At 38.7% G+C, this 16,704-nt stretch overlaps 1 protein-coding gene across 4 annotated transcripts in view; it reads right to left on the bottom strand.

Annotated features, from left to right (window-relative positions):
• tspan9a (tetraspanin 9a) overlaps nucleotides 1-16,704 on the bottom strand; it is a 185,123-nt gene that overhangs the window by 12,086 nt on the left and 156,333 nt on the right. For all 4 annotated transcript variants that reach the window (XM_060878123.1, XM_060878122.1, XM_060878124.1 and 1 more), the window contains 2 exons: nucleotides 6,267-6,458; nucleotides 3,773-3,847 (listed from right to left, as the gene is read on the bottom strand). In XM_060878123.1, the coding sequence (XP_060734106.1) occupies nucleotides 3,773-3,847; nucleotides 6,267-6,458 (267 nt within the window). The remainder of the gene's footprint in view (nucleotides 1-3,772; nucleotides 3,848-6,266; nucleotides 6,459-16,704) is intronic.

The following is a 16,704-nucleotide window of genomic DNA, read 5'->3' as shown; positions in this document are numbered from 1 at the left end:
CACCCAGCCAAAATAAACAGAAAATACATGAATAATATAAATGAATATAAATGAATAATTAAAGATTATTAAGAAAAATACAGCAATGTGGCAGGTTCCAAATAGCTAAAATAGACCACGCTGTAGACGTGATGTACATAAATGTACAGGCAATTAGCAGGCTGGAAGGAATCTGTCAGTGTGGGAAAAAACACCTCCTACTGTAGCTATAGACAAGTATTTTGAAAAAAATGAAAGAGAAAATACCCCCAAATCAACGGCCTTGGCATCTCTGATTTAATTTCTTCCTCTGTTTTTCAGCATACTTTTCCACCTATTCCATAATAAATTCATGCCTTTTACAGTATGTCTCTTTTCTATACTGCTGGACTTTCACCTCTAGCCTGATACTGCTCTTATGCAGATTTCTGCACAATATAATCAATGCCCTACTGAGACAGTGTGTGGAGCTCTGAGGCTCAGACGTTTCTCTCTTATTTGACCACCGTCTACATAATGCATGATATGCAATACCCTATTCTAATAGCATGACTTTGCAGATATTTGACCAGCATCAAGTATCATTTAATTGGCTCAGGACCTTGTCGCTGATCTTTTCCAGTGTTTATTTTCAGTCTGTCTTGACAAACACGAGCACATAGGCAATATGAGATTCCCAAGCGTTCACAAGCAGTAATCTCACAAAATCCTGTCCAAATTGGAGGTACATGAAATCAGCTCGGAACACTGACAAACAGCAGGGGCACTGACTTCACAAAACTGTAAACTAAAACAAAATATAGTACTTAGGTTTCTGCTCTTATTAACCTAAGACATAATGTCTATTACACCTACCGAAGAGTCACGTAATATTGTGTGTATATATACTTGGGCAGGCTACATGTTCTGAAATTCAATTGCTTTCTCTAAATTAAGGGCACATCATTAGTGTCTAAACAAGGTTGCTAACCCACGCATTACCCAGCGCTATTCTGGTCTAACAGCCGTACGAGAAGCACACAGGTAATATGGCTCATCTGTCTGCGAACCTGTGGCAAAAAGCCCCACTCTAGCATGTTTCCCCTAAAATCAGCTAATATGGCTTCATTTGGCCAAGGTGCAGTGCCACGCATGCTGGAATGAGGTCACAGACGTAAAGATGGATATTCTAATCTGGTGCCTAGCCTCCACCATCTGCTGCAGTCAGATGGCAGGTCACCACAGGGTCACGTATGCATTTAAGTGTGTGTGCGTGTGTGTGCGTGCGTGTGTGTGTGTGTGTGTGTGTGTGTGTGTGTATGTGTGTGTGTGTGTGTGTGTGTGCGCAGCATGTAATATCACACTGTAATCTACAGAGACTGTGTATAGTGTAGGGGCCAGTTGTACCTGTGTCTTCACCTCACTACAGAAAAACAGCCTTGACTCTAATTGTCAGTCATCTTGTTGCCTCCAACTCTTTTGGCAGTCCTGATGGACTGTGATTACAAAGTAAAGCAGTCCTAATTAAACAATCAGCACTTTAGTTTGAAAGAGTGGGGCATGGCATCAACTGTTCCTATTAATGGCTTTTTATATGCAACTAGTCCAGCTGCATCTCCATCATGATTATAAATAAATGGCTTGGAGATTTGGATGTCATAGGACGAATTAAAAACATCTTCAATGAGTAGAGAGGGGCTAAAGCTAAACCTCTGAACGGACAGGGGAGAAATAAATACATTCATAATGCTTCAAGCACATGTCTTATCTTTTATAATATGACCTTCTCTGGTCATCATATCTGTCTCCATCTTTCTAGCCGGAATCCAACATTATATCAGTGACTGACATGAGCGATAAGGCATGAATGGTGTTTGTGGGAATATGGTTTGGTGGCATTTAAAAGCTAATGAAAAGAAAGACACTTTGTTATCATGTTAACTTTCATTATGTTGAGCGCAAGATATGAACATCATCTGCCCTGAGGCATTCTGAATTGCTATTCATTTACTCAATCTTGATGTGATGCTGTAAATTGCAACACACCCTGGAAGAAATACATTCACTGAGCACTTTATTAGGAACACTATACAAACACTGGTTACAGCCTCCCTTTGCTTTCAAAGTGCTCTGTTTCTAATATAATATACTTTTTTCAGATGAACCTTCATGCTGTGAATCTCCCATTATTAGTGTTGGTGAGTCTGTGCCCATTGCAGCTCAGCTTTCTGTTCTTGGCTTACAGAGTTGGAACCCAATATGGTCTTCAACTGTTTTGGCCCATTAGCCTCAAAGTTTGACATGTTGTGCATTCTGAAATGCTTTTCTGAATGTTTATCTGAGTTTCTGTAGCCTTTCTATCAGCTTCAACCGGTCTGGCCATGTTGACCTTCTCTCATCAACCACGTCTTTGACTCATACTGGTTATTTTTTATGTATTGCACCATTTTGAATAGACTCTATAAACTGTACACAAAAACCCATGGTATGATGTAAATATTAACTAAAGCACTTGATTTGTATGCATTTTCTTATGAATTGTACTGTTTAGCATAACGGCATGAACAAGCAGGTGTACAGGCGTTCCTAGTAAAGTGGCCCATCAGTGTAAGTTATAAAGTTAAAGTGATAACTTAAAAAATATCTACCTGCTATATATTACAGATAACACAAGGGTCTTGATATCAGAAAAAAAGACAGACGTGAGGAACACTGTGACACTGTCTTTCCACTATCAAGGTTGTAATTTACTGTAACATATTCCACTGTCAAAACAAAAACAAAAACAAAACAAAAATTATAAAACCAAAGGTTTTGTATGTTCTGAATACTTATGTCATAACTGAATGATATGAGAAGGTAGTTCCTATCTTGTTGCTTGACTGGAGCTCTGGTTAAGCAGAACGATAATAAGAGGGACATTTAACATTTACACATCAACATTTAAACAGTTCGAGTTCAAACTGTGAAATTCAGAAGTGTGTTATTAATGTACACTTGCTGCCCTATCAAAATGGAGCAGCCATGCTATAAAGTCTTTTGTCCAGCTCCTGAAAAACATAACAAAACAAACAAAGTGTCTGCTGAAGCAGAACAGTGCAACTATAAAGTGTATAGTAACATATACGCAGAGATAAGGCTGTGAGGTATACAGTATTTCCCATTGACAGAGCATGCCTTAGAGACAAACACATCCCCATCTCTAAATGGATTGTGGGTAAATGAATTACTTTAGCCGGGCTGGAGGGGTGAGTGAACAATAACCTCCCAGAAGGTCTTTAGCAGATCCAACACTTTCCCTGCGTCTCATGGGAGAAACAATAACTGGTCTCAGCAATAATATGGCCTTTAAAACAACCACCGGGAGGCTTCTGCACTTCACTGAAATGCATTTTGAGCGTATGTCGTGTGACACTTGTGGCTTCATCTAGAGAGTAATTCATGAGCAATCCAAATGTCCAAAAGGTTAGAAAGTGCTGCCTTGTAAATTCCAGCTCTGAAAAAATCAAATGAAGCTGCACCTGTAGGCTCTAAGAGACAGCTTAACTCCAATTACTCAGCACCAACTGTTCAAGCTTATGTTGCTTTTTTACATGTGATCTTTGACCTTTGCAAACTATTTAGGGCATGAAAATCCTAAAGGTTCCCAACCTCGGAAATGCAGAGCAGATGAAGACAGGAAGCTCAACAGGCAGACAACTGGAGCGACAGGTTGAGACACTAATCTCAAGATGTTCACACAGACTTTATGAGACTGTAGACTTCACTGGTTTATAAAAGGAATGCTATGTAGAAATTTAGGACAGGAGCTTACCTTATCAGAGAATGTGAAGAAAAGGATGATCAAAATCAGCTCGGCCAGCAAAATAATCAGCAAGACAATGAAGAACTGCAAGCAGAAAAACAGAGGAATCACTGAAACAAGAAAGGCAGTTCAAATGGAAGTTCTATTCAAATGAATCATCCTCTAAAGACACACATTGACTCCCCCTCACTCTCTTTCTGCTAAATATTTACAATATCATCTATACAGGATGAGGCTGCCAGGCAGTAAGTATTAACCCAGGGAGCTTGAATCATTTCTTATTCATCATTATGCTGATTGTGACTGGTCGAGGGCATGCGAGCAGCAGCTTTAGCCCAGCTGGACGCCTGCAAAATGTTTGTTTACTGAATTTTTACACTGACAGGTTAACTTGATTGGTTTACCCCATTCCATAGACTCTATTGAAAGAAAATGTTAATTGGCCTTTGCATGTATTAGTTAATAGCTGAAATAAACTGCATTCTTGACAGTGTCCCTTTTCTGTTTGGCTTTTCTGTCACATACAGTAAGATGCAGGAATGGCTAAAAATGTAATTTGAGTATAACTGAACACTAAAATTCAGTACATTAGAGGAAGCACAATGATACATTCGACTCATCTCCAGCTCAAGCTCTAATCTTTCAGTTTGGTTGAAACCATTTTCAGTACAGCATTGCCAGTGGCATGGTGTACAATGGGTACTGCAGTCTTGCTAGGACTTTAAACAGTATCACTGCTAGATTGAAAACTGATCAACAACAGACTATAGAAAATAGGGTACAGTATTGGTACACTACCAGACTGACTATATGGTATGTGTACCTGATGAAATGGTTAAGAAATGTATGCACAAGGCAGGAATACCTAATAAGCTGGCAGCTCAAAAGGTCAGCTGAATAATCAAAATTACATCAGCTCCCTATGATAAGCCTTCTTAATCACACCTGAGCTTAACCAGTCACAAAATTCAAATATTATTATTATCAAAAAATAATAATATGTGGTGTGTGAGAGTCACACAGTCAATTAACACATGCGCTACCACGATTCAGCAACCGAAGCTCTTTGTGTGAAATTCTCCCTCTGTTCAATTTCCAGTCTTTAAATTGTCCAGTATGTACGTTTATGTGCAACACATCTGAGGGCATATGCGTAGCCTGCCCAGTAATCAGGTTATAAAAAGTACTCAAACATGACGGTAAAGATTTATTTGTTATAATATAATATTATCTTGACCAATATAATATCCAGGCTTGTAAATCACACAACGAGTCATCTGTGTGAGACACACTCTCACAATTAAAGTGTGACCAGGGCTTTTAAAAAGAGATAATAGCTTCATACTTGTACTTAATAAAATGTGAAAAAGCGCATACAGGAGAAAAAAAAGAGAGAAGTGATTCTGTATGATTGAGGGAGTGACATAAAAAGTGCTGAGAAACCCACTAGTAAACACTTGCTGCCAAATTAGAAGGGCAAGGCTAGATGGAATAAGATTTGATAGGCAATATTAGATTGGAGATGGCTCAGTGATTTCTTTCCTAGCACTTTCCCACAAGGCAGCAGAGTTAACGAAAGTTTCTATTCTATTCTTTTTTTTTTTTGCTCCATTCAGCTCATAAGCAAAAGCTGCCCAGTTGGAGAAAATAAACACTGAATCATATCAGACCTGGAGCAAATACTCTCCTAAAATGGATTGATGTGCTAGAGAAATACTGATGGTGTAGCACAATGCCAATATCTGTATTCATTCAATGCCTAAAATATTTCTATCTTTATATCAATTTAAAAAAAATTGGTATTTTCCAAACTGGAATTATTTATTTATTTATTATAAATAAATAAATGAACCCTCCAAAAACAAACCCAAGGGTGGTACAAAAAGAAGTGGTTTAAATTTAAATTACAATTTTCAGAGCTTCATTTATTCAACATGTATAGTTTCTCAACATCAGCAACACAACTCAAATTCATAACGGTCTCATCAAGACCCCCTGTGGAAATTTCAGGCAACATTTTAATCTAATGTGACGTAGCTAAGTAACTTTTCATGAAACATATTTTTCAAAACATAAAACTATTGTTTATAGTTGATTGCAACAGGCATCTAATATAGTTTGGGGTTTCTGAAGAATCACAATGGTTTGCTGGACATGCTTTCCAAATCTACTACAAAATTGGAACACAGTGCTGCTGCTAGCAATATTTCATTACAATGCCTGTATGATTTTCTGGGAGGATTTTTTATTTTTATAAAGGATTATCTTATTGTTATTTATAACAATAAGAAACAAACCCAAAAGAACCTGACAAGAAACAAACTTCTATTGAAATCTGTATTTGTATCTGCTCACAGTAGATCTGATCACATTCACAATAACATGTTGATATATGGTTATGTTCTTTTTAAAGTGAGGGAAGTAGGGTAGAGATAGTGTTGTGTGTGTCTGTCTATATGTCTTTGTATAGGGTCAGAAATATACTTGTCAGAAATATACTTACACTCAGGAGCAGGCACTTGTTTTCCTTGATGGCACCTAGACAACCAAGGAAGCCGGTCACCATGACAATGGCGCCGATAGCGATGACAAGGTTGGCAGCAGAGAGGGAGGGGAAGGAAGGGGAGAAGGTGGCAAAGCTGCCTTGAGACACTGCCAACCAGATCCCTACGCCCAACAGTCCACAGCCACACAACTATATATTTAGAGAGAGAGAGAGAGAGAGAGAGAGTTAACACATCACAGATCATTATACGACATGAATTTGTTTCTAGCCTGTCTATACCTTTTACAAATTGATGTTTATCAAGAGACATCAGCTTTCACTCCATTACACCTGCATAGCAGTCCTAGGCAGGTAATGAAAATGATTTCAGCTCCGCCGAAAACATTGAAACTTGGGATTCAGTACAGAATGTGTCTCTGTTGCAACTGAGAGGCTTTAGATACTTTTTTACCTCAGACACGGGTAATAAAACTTTTGTTGTGCACTAATGGATTTACCATTGTCACCATCACTGTCCCATGTGCACATGCTGACAGACTAGTTCCAACATTTTTACATAAGATATAGTGCGTATAAATGTGTCACAAAGAGAGAGAGAGACAGACAAAGACAGAAACAAGGAGATGGACTGACAAAATCTAAGTGTCTAAGTGTGGTGACAGCAGATTTATGACTGAAACACAGAAGTGTGAGCATCTGTACCACTGACTGACAGCCTCAGCTGATCCTGGGCATGTTTTCTCTGTGTATTGTATCTACCACAAGGGAAAGGGAAAGGGTACGGAGTTGAACAAACCATTCGTGCAGGGAGGAGATGGTTGACATTTTCTTGTCCGCTAATGGAATGATATCCAACACAATTGCCTAGTGTAAAAGAAATCCCAGGAGGCACTGATACCCAATCAGACACCATGCAGTAAATCACATCGTTGCAATGTCTGTCTCAGTCCAGCGCTGTTCAGCAGACCATTACAGTACATTATGGCTAAATTCTAACAAACCCACAGCACAAGGAGGCTAATCGGCAAGCGCTTAAGCTGATTTCCAACTCTTTCAGACACAATGAATAAGTAATGGCAACCACATATAGGCTTCCCGAGCACTGTAATTGAGCTGGCAGGTTCTGTCCTCTTCATAAAAGTGACCAGTGCACTTAAGCGTAAATAGAGCTCTTCACTTGAAGCACGGAGTAACAATCACCTTTAGTCATCATCAAGTTGGTAATCCGTCACCCTTTCTACTGAGATTCCCACAGCATCAGAGATTAAATCCTTTGTGCATTTCACTTTTGGCAGCTGAAAGTGGGTGCTGATGCTATGTTTGGATAAAGGAGCACTTTAGCAAGTTTGGTTGAGAGTAGGAGAAATGGCTTGGCCTTCAATGAACTACAGAGTTAGAGTTCATCAGCAATTACACAAGACCTCCAGCTCAACCCTTACGTTTACATTGTTAACATTCATCAGTTCTCAACTGTTTGACATGTCCAGCACATGCACACTCGCTCAAATTTGATTGCTTTCTCTGTAAATTCATCCAGAAATGAATGATTGCGTAATGTTTGCTTAGACTCTACCTCTTCTAAGCCCTGAACTTCTTATAGTGTGCAATCATACAAGATTTATATTAATTACAGATCTGGCATCTTTAGTTTCCTTTTAACAGTCAGACCACATCCATCAACATCAACCAGCTCTTTCGCAACCTCCTTAGATCAGAAACCCAGGGCAATATGCCACATTCGACTCCCTAAGTCTCATATCTGATTGAAAAGCCTGCAATTCTCTGAGGCATTATGAAAGGCCGGGCGGAAGAAGACAGGACAGCTAGAGAGTGCATTAGCAAGTGCAAAAGAGTAGAGGTGAGAAGGAGAAAGACAGGATGAGGAAGCGAGAAGAACACAGAGCAGAAAGCGCAGAGGGACACAGAGGACGTCTGGTGATGAAAAGAGTAAATAAGTGTAGAAGAATTGAGTAAATGCTGAATGACACTCGTTCAGGAAGACGAGAACTCTATAATGGTGCATTAGCAGCATGTTGTGATGGGTGCTTTGTTCTTTTATGATGAGTCGTGTAGGTAGAAAAGTGAAAAAAGGATGTAAACAAAGTAGAAAAATAAACTACAGAATACCGTGTCCCCAGCTCTCTCTGGACAAGCTAAATAATACAACACTCTGTCACATTCACATGATGCCCGCTTTGTCTTTTCTGTCTCCATTTTCACTTTCTTCTCTTTATTACTTGTTTCCTTCTTTAATGGTGTTCTAGTCAAAAAGCTGAGTGAAATGGATCACTAGGAGCATGAGGATCAAACTATCTGTGTCAAATAAAACAAATTCATGTCTGGATAGGGTTTTCTCAAATGTGCCAATTAAGAAGTGAACTAATCACCCTCTAGTTTATCTTCTTGCATACATATTAAAAAGGAACTCAGTGAAAGCTAAAATAAAGAATTCTGCCACTGGCTGTCAGTCATGACCCGAGTTTAATGCCAATCAAAACCCCTTAAAAAATCTCTTCTACATATGTAAGAGTACAAAGTTTCTGCAAGTGCAGGTTTGCATGAAGATATGATTGCATCACTAATGCTACATTTTATTTCAGAGTACTATATAAGTGACATTTGTTTATTGTTAACCTGATTTATTACCTGACTTCACAACTGTCCCTATTCTGTGTTGAAAGCTTTTTGTGCATGTATTATTCTCCAGCTGATTAATGGCTTTCACATGTGTACAGTCCCATACACTACATGGCCAAAAGTATACGACCTTCACACCCTTGCTTGTTGAACAGCCGATTTCAGATTTGTTCCCACTTTGCTGTTCAAATTTTTCCACACTACTGGTGAGGCTTTCCAAAGTGGAACATGGCTGTGAGAGCATTAATAAGGGCGTGGACTGATGTCAGTCGGGGAGGACTAGCAGACAGTGTTGGGGCCCGGGCTCCATGCAGGCTGCTTGAGTTCTTACACACCAGGTTTGGGCTCTATGGATACAGTGAAGGAAATCTTAATGCTACAGCATACAAAGACATTAGAGATAACTCTGTGCTTTAAACCTTGTGGCAACAGTTTGGGGAAAGCTCATATATAGCTGTGATGAGCAGGATACTGTTTAGACTTTATATGACTGAGTGTCAAATGTTTTTTTCATGTATGTGGCTTTACTCTGGGTGCTCCAGTTTCCTTCACAGTCCCAAAAACATTCAGATAGGTGCACTAGTGACTTTTAAACTGCCCATTAGGGAATGAATATGTGCTTACACGCTGCTTTTAAATGGACTGCTGTATTCCCACTTTACGCCAGTGCTCCAGAGATTCAAAACTTCAGCTGCACCATGCTCTGATCAGGATAAAGTAGGTGCGAATTATTATGGACATAACTGTGTATACAACACAACCCAAATAATAAAAAAACAAACAAAAAAACAATAAAGATGTACCACACACTAGAAGCAGACAGCAGCAAAACCACATCCACAAAGTCCATTAATAAACTGCAGGAAGAACTGCTCTTCCTCTTCCTGTCTCTCCTCCCGCACTGGGCTCTTGATGTTTGCTAAGTGTGAAGAATGGAATTATGACAGAGCCAAAAACAAACACAAAAGAAAAGCTGTTTGTTCCTGGAAGAAAAGAATGAAAACAAGTGAGAGGCATGTGCAAAGGTGGGCAAGAGTGTGAAGAGTGTGAAGGTGCAGGAAAGACGGCTAAACCTTACAGGGTAAATGGAGCATTAAGAAAGCAAGTCTTTCTACTCAAGGTCAGTTTAATTGAAGCTAAAATCTCTAGTAAAGCACAAGAGAGAGATAAAAAGGCTTCATTGCCTGTCTACTAGCTGCCTTATCAACTGCTTCAGTAGCCTGTGCTGTCACAATGCAGCCACCTGAGGAGAAATGCCACTTTAACCTTCCTGCAAGTGTGTGTATATGAGAGCGACAAATGTCAGTAGAAACAGTGGAGAAGCTTTTCATTTCCTCGCTTGAGATGAGGTCAGAAGAACTGCGTCCTATAAACCAACTATAATGACATTTTTGTCAGCCTGACCTCTAGATTTAGTTTTTTCCCCTCACATTTGTTCCTCTAAAGGTGTGCTGAAAGTACTGCCAGTGTGTAAACAAAAAATGGCGCTGCAACTGACCCTCAGTTTGAACTTTTAAAATAGGCCTGAGCCTCACTATAAAAACAAAGAATATAATCCACTGAAAAGTAAAGGAAGCACAAACCAAACTTATGCTAAAGCCTCAGAAACATGCCTAGTCACTAAAGCTTCATCAGAATTATGATGCAGCTGGACTGCATGCAGCTGCAATTATTTTGTTCTGGCTGCTATGAAATTGAAATTTTTGTTTTATTGCTTTTTTTGTTTAATTTCATATTGCACATGATCGACCAAACCAAAAACGGTTAAATGCCCTTATCCAGAGCAACACACTTTGTTTCAATTCTACAAACTGAGCATTTGAAGGTTAAAGGCCTTGCTCAAGGGCCCAGCAATAGCACCTTGAAGAGACAACCTTCTGGTAAGTAATCCAGAGTCTTAACCATTGAACAACCACTTCTGTAAATCATCCACAATCATCAAACTTACATTTATTTGTCAGAAACAAAACAACATAAAAAGGAGAACAAAGCTTAGTTAAATGTGTGAAGAAATCAGAAAAAAAGTAACTTAAAACAGTTGTTTTTACTACAAGTCAGCGTTCTACAATTCTACAGCTCAGTCCTTTGGCTCAGGTTGCACTTCATAACTCGCTTTAACAGCTTGCATCTAAAAAAAAAAAGAAAACACAACCCAAAACAAATGGCATGTTAAGCTCATTTCCTAGAGTTGGGTCTATTCATGGTCAAGTCATTTTCTTAGAGCAATTGAACTCCTGTTATAGTTCCTGGACCTGCAAAAATGTAATGCCCCAAATAGGACCCTATGAATGATTAAAACCCAGCTCATATTTTACATATTATTATCCTTAGTTATCCTAATAACTTCTTTTGTTTTCTTTCACCCGACTTCTTTTGTTAGGCAAGTGAAATTGGCAGGCCTTTTATAAGGAGTTGCAGTTATTCATCATTGATTTTACGCTGAAGAAACAAATGCCATACAAGGGACTCCAAGCTAAGAGGAAAATGACATTCCATTAGCCAGTAAAATCTTGCTCAAATACTCGCTAAGCCTTCATTACTGATAGCCTGCGACGTGATGGCGCCTTAAAATGACTAAAGAGCTACTTTCCATTAGCCTACCGGCTTTTATATGTGATATTTTTGGTGTAGCGCTATATGAAATACCTTTAAATTCCTAACCTACATGATGGATGAAACGTAAATGAAAATTAAAATGTCTTGTATATAAAGTGGCTGAATATAAAAGGTTATGTCGACCATGTCAAACTTTCCTTTTAGCTTCCTGTCAAACTAGATAACATGCACACAATTTCTCTTTTCTGCCTCACAACAGGAATGTCACTCATAAAACAATTCAGAAAAAGGAACATTCCACTAGTGAATAAAACAGATCAGAGTTCAGACGATGGGATTTAAACTTACACAACTACACAAAAGACACATTAAAATTCTATGCTACATATGGATTTCTGATAGCAGCTTACAAAATCATTCTTCACTTGTTTTTCACATTGTAGAAAACTTGAGAAAACTTATTAAAATGTAGACTTATAGAGGTCTGGACTGGTGAATATAACTATCATAGAACACATTTTCTCAGTTCAGAAAACTTGCTTCTAAAGCCCTATTCGGACGGGACTAGTTTTACAGGGGGTCGTTAGAGAAATTTCAGTTTCACAGACGTACTTTGTGATTTTAATCCCGTCCGAATCTGCCATGTCTGTCTTTTTCTCACACGACCTGTGTAAAAATTCCAGCGCAAATTACCTACTGTTTTTCAGCAAAATCGGCGCTCCTCTGAGAAATCTAATCCCGTCCGAATGAGAATGTCTGTGATTGCCGAAAATGTTTTTTCCAAAAACGCGTTTTCTTGTCTGTTTTGGTCAACGTGAACTACCGTATTAACCCTAGCGCACCGGTATTCAAGTTTCTGCTTTCTGCACACCAATAATGGATGTAAATGTGTTTGCTACCTTGCGAAGAAATAAAAAAAATGAAATCAACAAGAAGAGCCAAATCATGTAAATTGTTAAGACTGGCTACTGTAATATCAGTTTCATGTAAGAGTACTTTCATTTCTATAGTCAATTACATAACGTGAAAATTATATAAAAACGTATTTATTCCAGTGTGTTTATAAGAAGTTCTATATAAAATATATGATGACCATAGGTAATCCACGCATCCTGGACATGTGGTTTTGTGCAATGCCCACATGTAAAACACAGACACTCCTATCTCCGTAATAAACACAGAGATGTTAGTCCCGTCCGAATCCATACATGAAATGACAGATGTCGGCTGAAAAAAATTCTAACTCTAACGTCGTTTGGAAAACTAGTCCCGTCCGAATAGTGCTTAACTGAGGGCACATTTATTTGACAGAGAAATAATTAAGCTGCAATACTGTACTGTATGTACTGAATGCAAAAATAACCTCATTTCAGCGTAGATTTTTATCTGAATACACAAACATGTTACACTGGTTATGAGATGATTAACCACATTTAATATAAAAGCATTTCAGGCAATTGTTTGCCTGTAAATTAACATAAACAATAAGGCCTAAGGAAATCCAGCATATCTCCTGTAGCCGTTTGTAAAATTTGTTCTGCTACATGTACAGATAGAATAAACAGGATTTTCTATAAACGCTCTTATTGCCATTTACTTTAACCGGTGGTGTCCTGCTGGGAGATCGAGTGATTGTTCATGGTTCTTTCTTGTACGATTCAAGAGGTAAATCCATGAGTAAGTTTGATTTTGCTCATTTTCTACTGGAATACTTACAGTGCAATTTAACACATGTATAAGAGTATAAAGAGAATTCATTCAGGCAGATGACTGGTTGTGATGTTAGATAAGAGTTGATATCTAATATCCATCAATAGCTTGACAATGAAACTATTTAGGTTGTTGAAATTAAGTGTGTTATATTAGGTGTGTTATATGATGAAATCTCACTGAAGGAATAACGAGCACGATGAACGACAAACTACAGAATAACACACAAGGTAGTTAGGCACATGTAACCAATTCTGTGAATTTTTATTATTGCCATTGGTGGTGCTCTTGCTCTTGGTTCCACAAAAGTCCAAAATAAATCACTTTGATACGATTTAGGTCAACAACATATAATCTCATGTGGATACGAAAATAAAATGTATACTTATGTCTGTGTAATCTTTAAAAGACACTAGCTTCCAGTCCACATACCAGAACACAACATCTCATGTGCATCAGCATGAGTAACTTGAGTTATTCCACTGTCCCATTACCAAACACAAAACAACCATGTAACGTGATGATAAATGTATCTTGTCTCAGCTCTAAAGTGAAGCCATCCTACCCCAAGGCCTTCACACAATGTGCGCCTGGTGCATGCTGTGGTGCAATCTTCCAGGCCTGACACTGCACTGCTTCAAAAGGCAATCTGTCCTTGAATTATTCAGCATGTCTCTGGATAAAGGAGAGCAGCAGGCTCTTATTGAAAATCAACACAGATATCCTTTGAATTCAGACAGATGTGCAATGGAAAATTAAAAAGCAACGCACTAAAGTTTAAAGCTTGAAATGGAACAGCTGATCCCCGTGGTGACCTGCCGAATAAAGTCAGATTACAACCTGAGCCGTACTGATGAAAGAAAAGTGTCTAAGCAGGAGCTCTGCTGCAAAAGAAATCCTGACACATAGGCAGAAACTCAAATACCAGATAAACATTCAAGACACCACAAATTTTGTAACAGATATAAGTAAATAATCTATATTTTGAGAGCTCAGGAGCAGTAGTTTAAAAATGAAAGAACTTGTATCTCTAACACATCCAGCAACTGGGTTATTTCTAGATAGCAAAGCTTTTCATTATTAAAGAAAGCTCATTCTCGCTTAAAAAACATAAAAAAAAAAATCTAAATCCAGCATGCTATATAGTGAGTGGTTGTGCTGAGGCCAAAGATGCACAACCTCCTCACACAGTAGTCAGTCTCTAGGGCTTTCGGCTTTTCTGTGGGTATCAGACCAACACTTTGCGGTGATGAAAAGGCGGTTTAGTGATTCAGAATCAATCAGTGCATCTGTGCTAAGAGGCAGCTGTCTCAGCTGTCACCTGCCTTTCTGGTAGAAAGAGAGACAGAAGGGGAGGAGTGGGAAGGAAAGGGGACTGTGTGTGTGCACGTGCATGGAAGGGCAATGAAACAAAAAATCTATCACAAACTATTCACCACTGTTGGCTCATTTTTGCAGCTCTGTGTGGATCGTTGGCAGCCCAGCAGGACTCCTCTGTAGCTTGATGCCACAGGCACCTTAATTATGGACTGAAAATAATGAAAAGTCATGCAGAGTTTAATGAGTGCTGCTCTGGTTTGTGACATTTCAAAAACACAGGTACAAACTATAGTTTTTAGAGCGTGTCCTACATCTGACACCCACAGGCTTTGTTGAGAGGAGATGAGGCACAGAAGACTGCTAAAAACAACTCTATCACAAAGGTCATGCAAGTCAGAGAAAGTCAGAGGGAAAGACGTAGCAAAGACGTAAAAGTACATGAGCGTTGTACTATAAGACTCCATTGTCATTCTGTTTTCAATCATTCATGAATTACCCTCCTTATGATTGCTTTTATGACTATCATCTACTCAACTACACAGATAACAAGTGCATTAGGCAAATAAATATGATATTTAATTTCTTGAAACAATTAAACCTTTTCAACCAAATGATTTTGAATCACAACAGTACTCTTCCTTTTAATCATGAGGCAGTATTGATACTTGTTTCTTAAATATTATGCTTTCATTTATACCGATTCGTCTTAATTACTTAAGCTTAAACGCTATAATAACTATAATAACTATAAATGCTAATCTTCACTTTTAGGTAACCAAAAATATAAAATCATGAAAACATGCGGCAAGAAAAGAGCTCCCTCTTCAAGGTTACTGGGCTACGTTTCTGTGAAATTGTATAGAGCTTGACAATCCAGGACATGAACCAACTGATGTGTTTTGGGCAGAATTCAAAGATTCAGCTAAACCCATATCAGGCATATCCCACCGGACCCCAGGGCAGACCCAGGACCTGCTGGAGAGATTACATCTTACAGTTGGCTTTGGGATGTCTAGGGAACTCCAGGATGAGCTGGAATATGTGGGCAGGGATAGAAAAGTCTGGGCTGACCTTTTCAGTCGACTGCCATCACAAAGCACCAGTAGGAAAAGTAGAAGGCAAATAAATCAATGAATGAAGTAAAGCAGTTTTCATAGTGACTGATCATGATATCCACCACTGTAATGTCACTGAACTTCTGACCTGAGCACTCCACTTTAAAACCAATGACTTAGTTCGAACCAAAGCTGACACTGATTTAAATGAGACAGCCAACATATTCTAACACAAGTGTTAGAAGTTAGAAACCCATTACATAAGCTAGTGAGTGAGCTTTGCTCTGCAAAAAGCAGATTTGATCCCCAGTCAATTCAGAGATATTCTGTGACTGGAGTGGAAAAGAGTGGATGAGTAGGTGTCATAGCTTCTGTGTTCAGCCTGATCCCTTGAGCTTAACCACATTTCACTGGCTTACTCTGAAGCTGCAGACCATCTTTTAGCCTTCTTCAAGCAATATTACTCTGCATTTTACACTGTTCTCAACCTGCAAAGTATGAACCACTGCTGAACCTAAATGAGCTTGCAAATGTGCAGACAGGAAATGGAAGCAAACGTGCAAACAGGAAATGGAACTATTATTTTTAATTTACTAATATAATGATGCTCTTCCTCAAGTGTAGCTTCCAGTAAGCTGCTAACATTAGAGAGATTTTCATCTACATTGAAGATTCTTGAGGCGGTTCAGAAAAAAGGTAACATATAATTGCAGCCTATTAGGCTGAAACACAATTTATGATTAGAAAGTGTTGTTTAGAGGGAAAACATCTACTGTGTATTAGTGTGAGTGATTAAAAATGTTCATAATAATAGGCTTTTTATTGGTGATATTTGTGAAGCCAGGAACTGTTTAGTATGAGCCAATGAAAGCAAGGTTCTTTTAGAACTGATCAACAATCATACACTATATGTCAGCATGTTTATGAGCACTTAATTACCACATCAAACATCAGCCATAAAGCAGCATTACAATTTCCTTCACTGGAGCTAAGAAATCATGACATGATCCAGCATGGCAGAGCTCCCGTTCATAAAGTTGAAGACAAATGGTTTAGTTGGAGTGGACCTCACTGAACACCTCTGGGATGAATGTGTCCCAGGTCTCCTTGGTTGACATCAGTGTCAGACCTCACTAAATGCACAAATCTCCTCAGCC

The sequence above is a fragment of the Tachysurus vachellii genome, chromosome 9 (genome assembly GCF_030014155.1).
Source record: "Tachysurus vachellii isolate PV-2020 chromosome 9, HZAU_Pvac_v1, whole genome shotgun sequence".
In the NCBI taxonomy this organism is placed as follows: domain Eukaryota; kingdom Metazoa; phylum Chordata; class Actinopteri; order Siluriformes; family Bagridae; genus Tachysurus; species Tachysurus vachellii.
The sequence above is the reverse complement of the archived record's forward strand: the minus strand, read 5'-3'. Positions and strand labels throughout refer to the sequence as shown.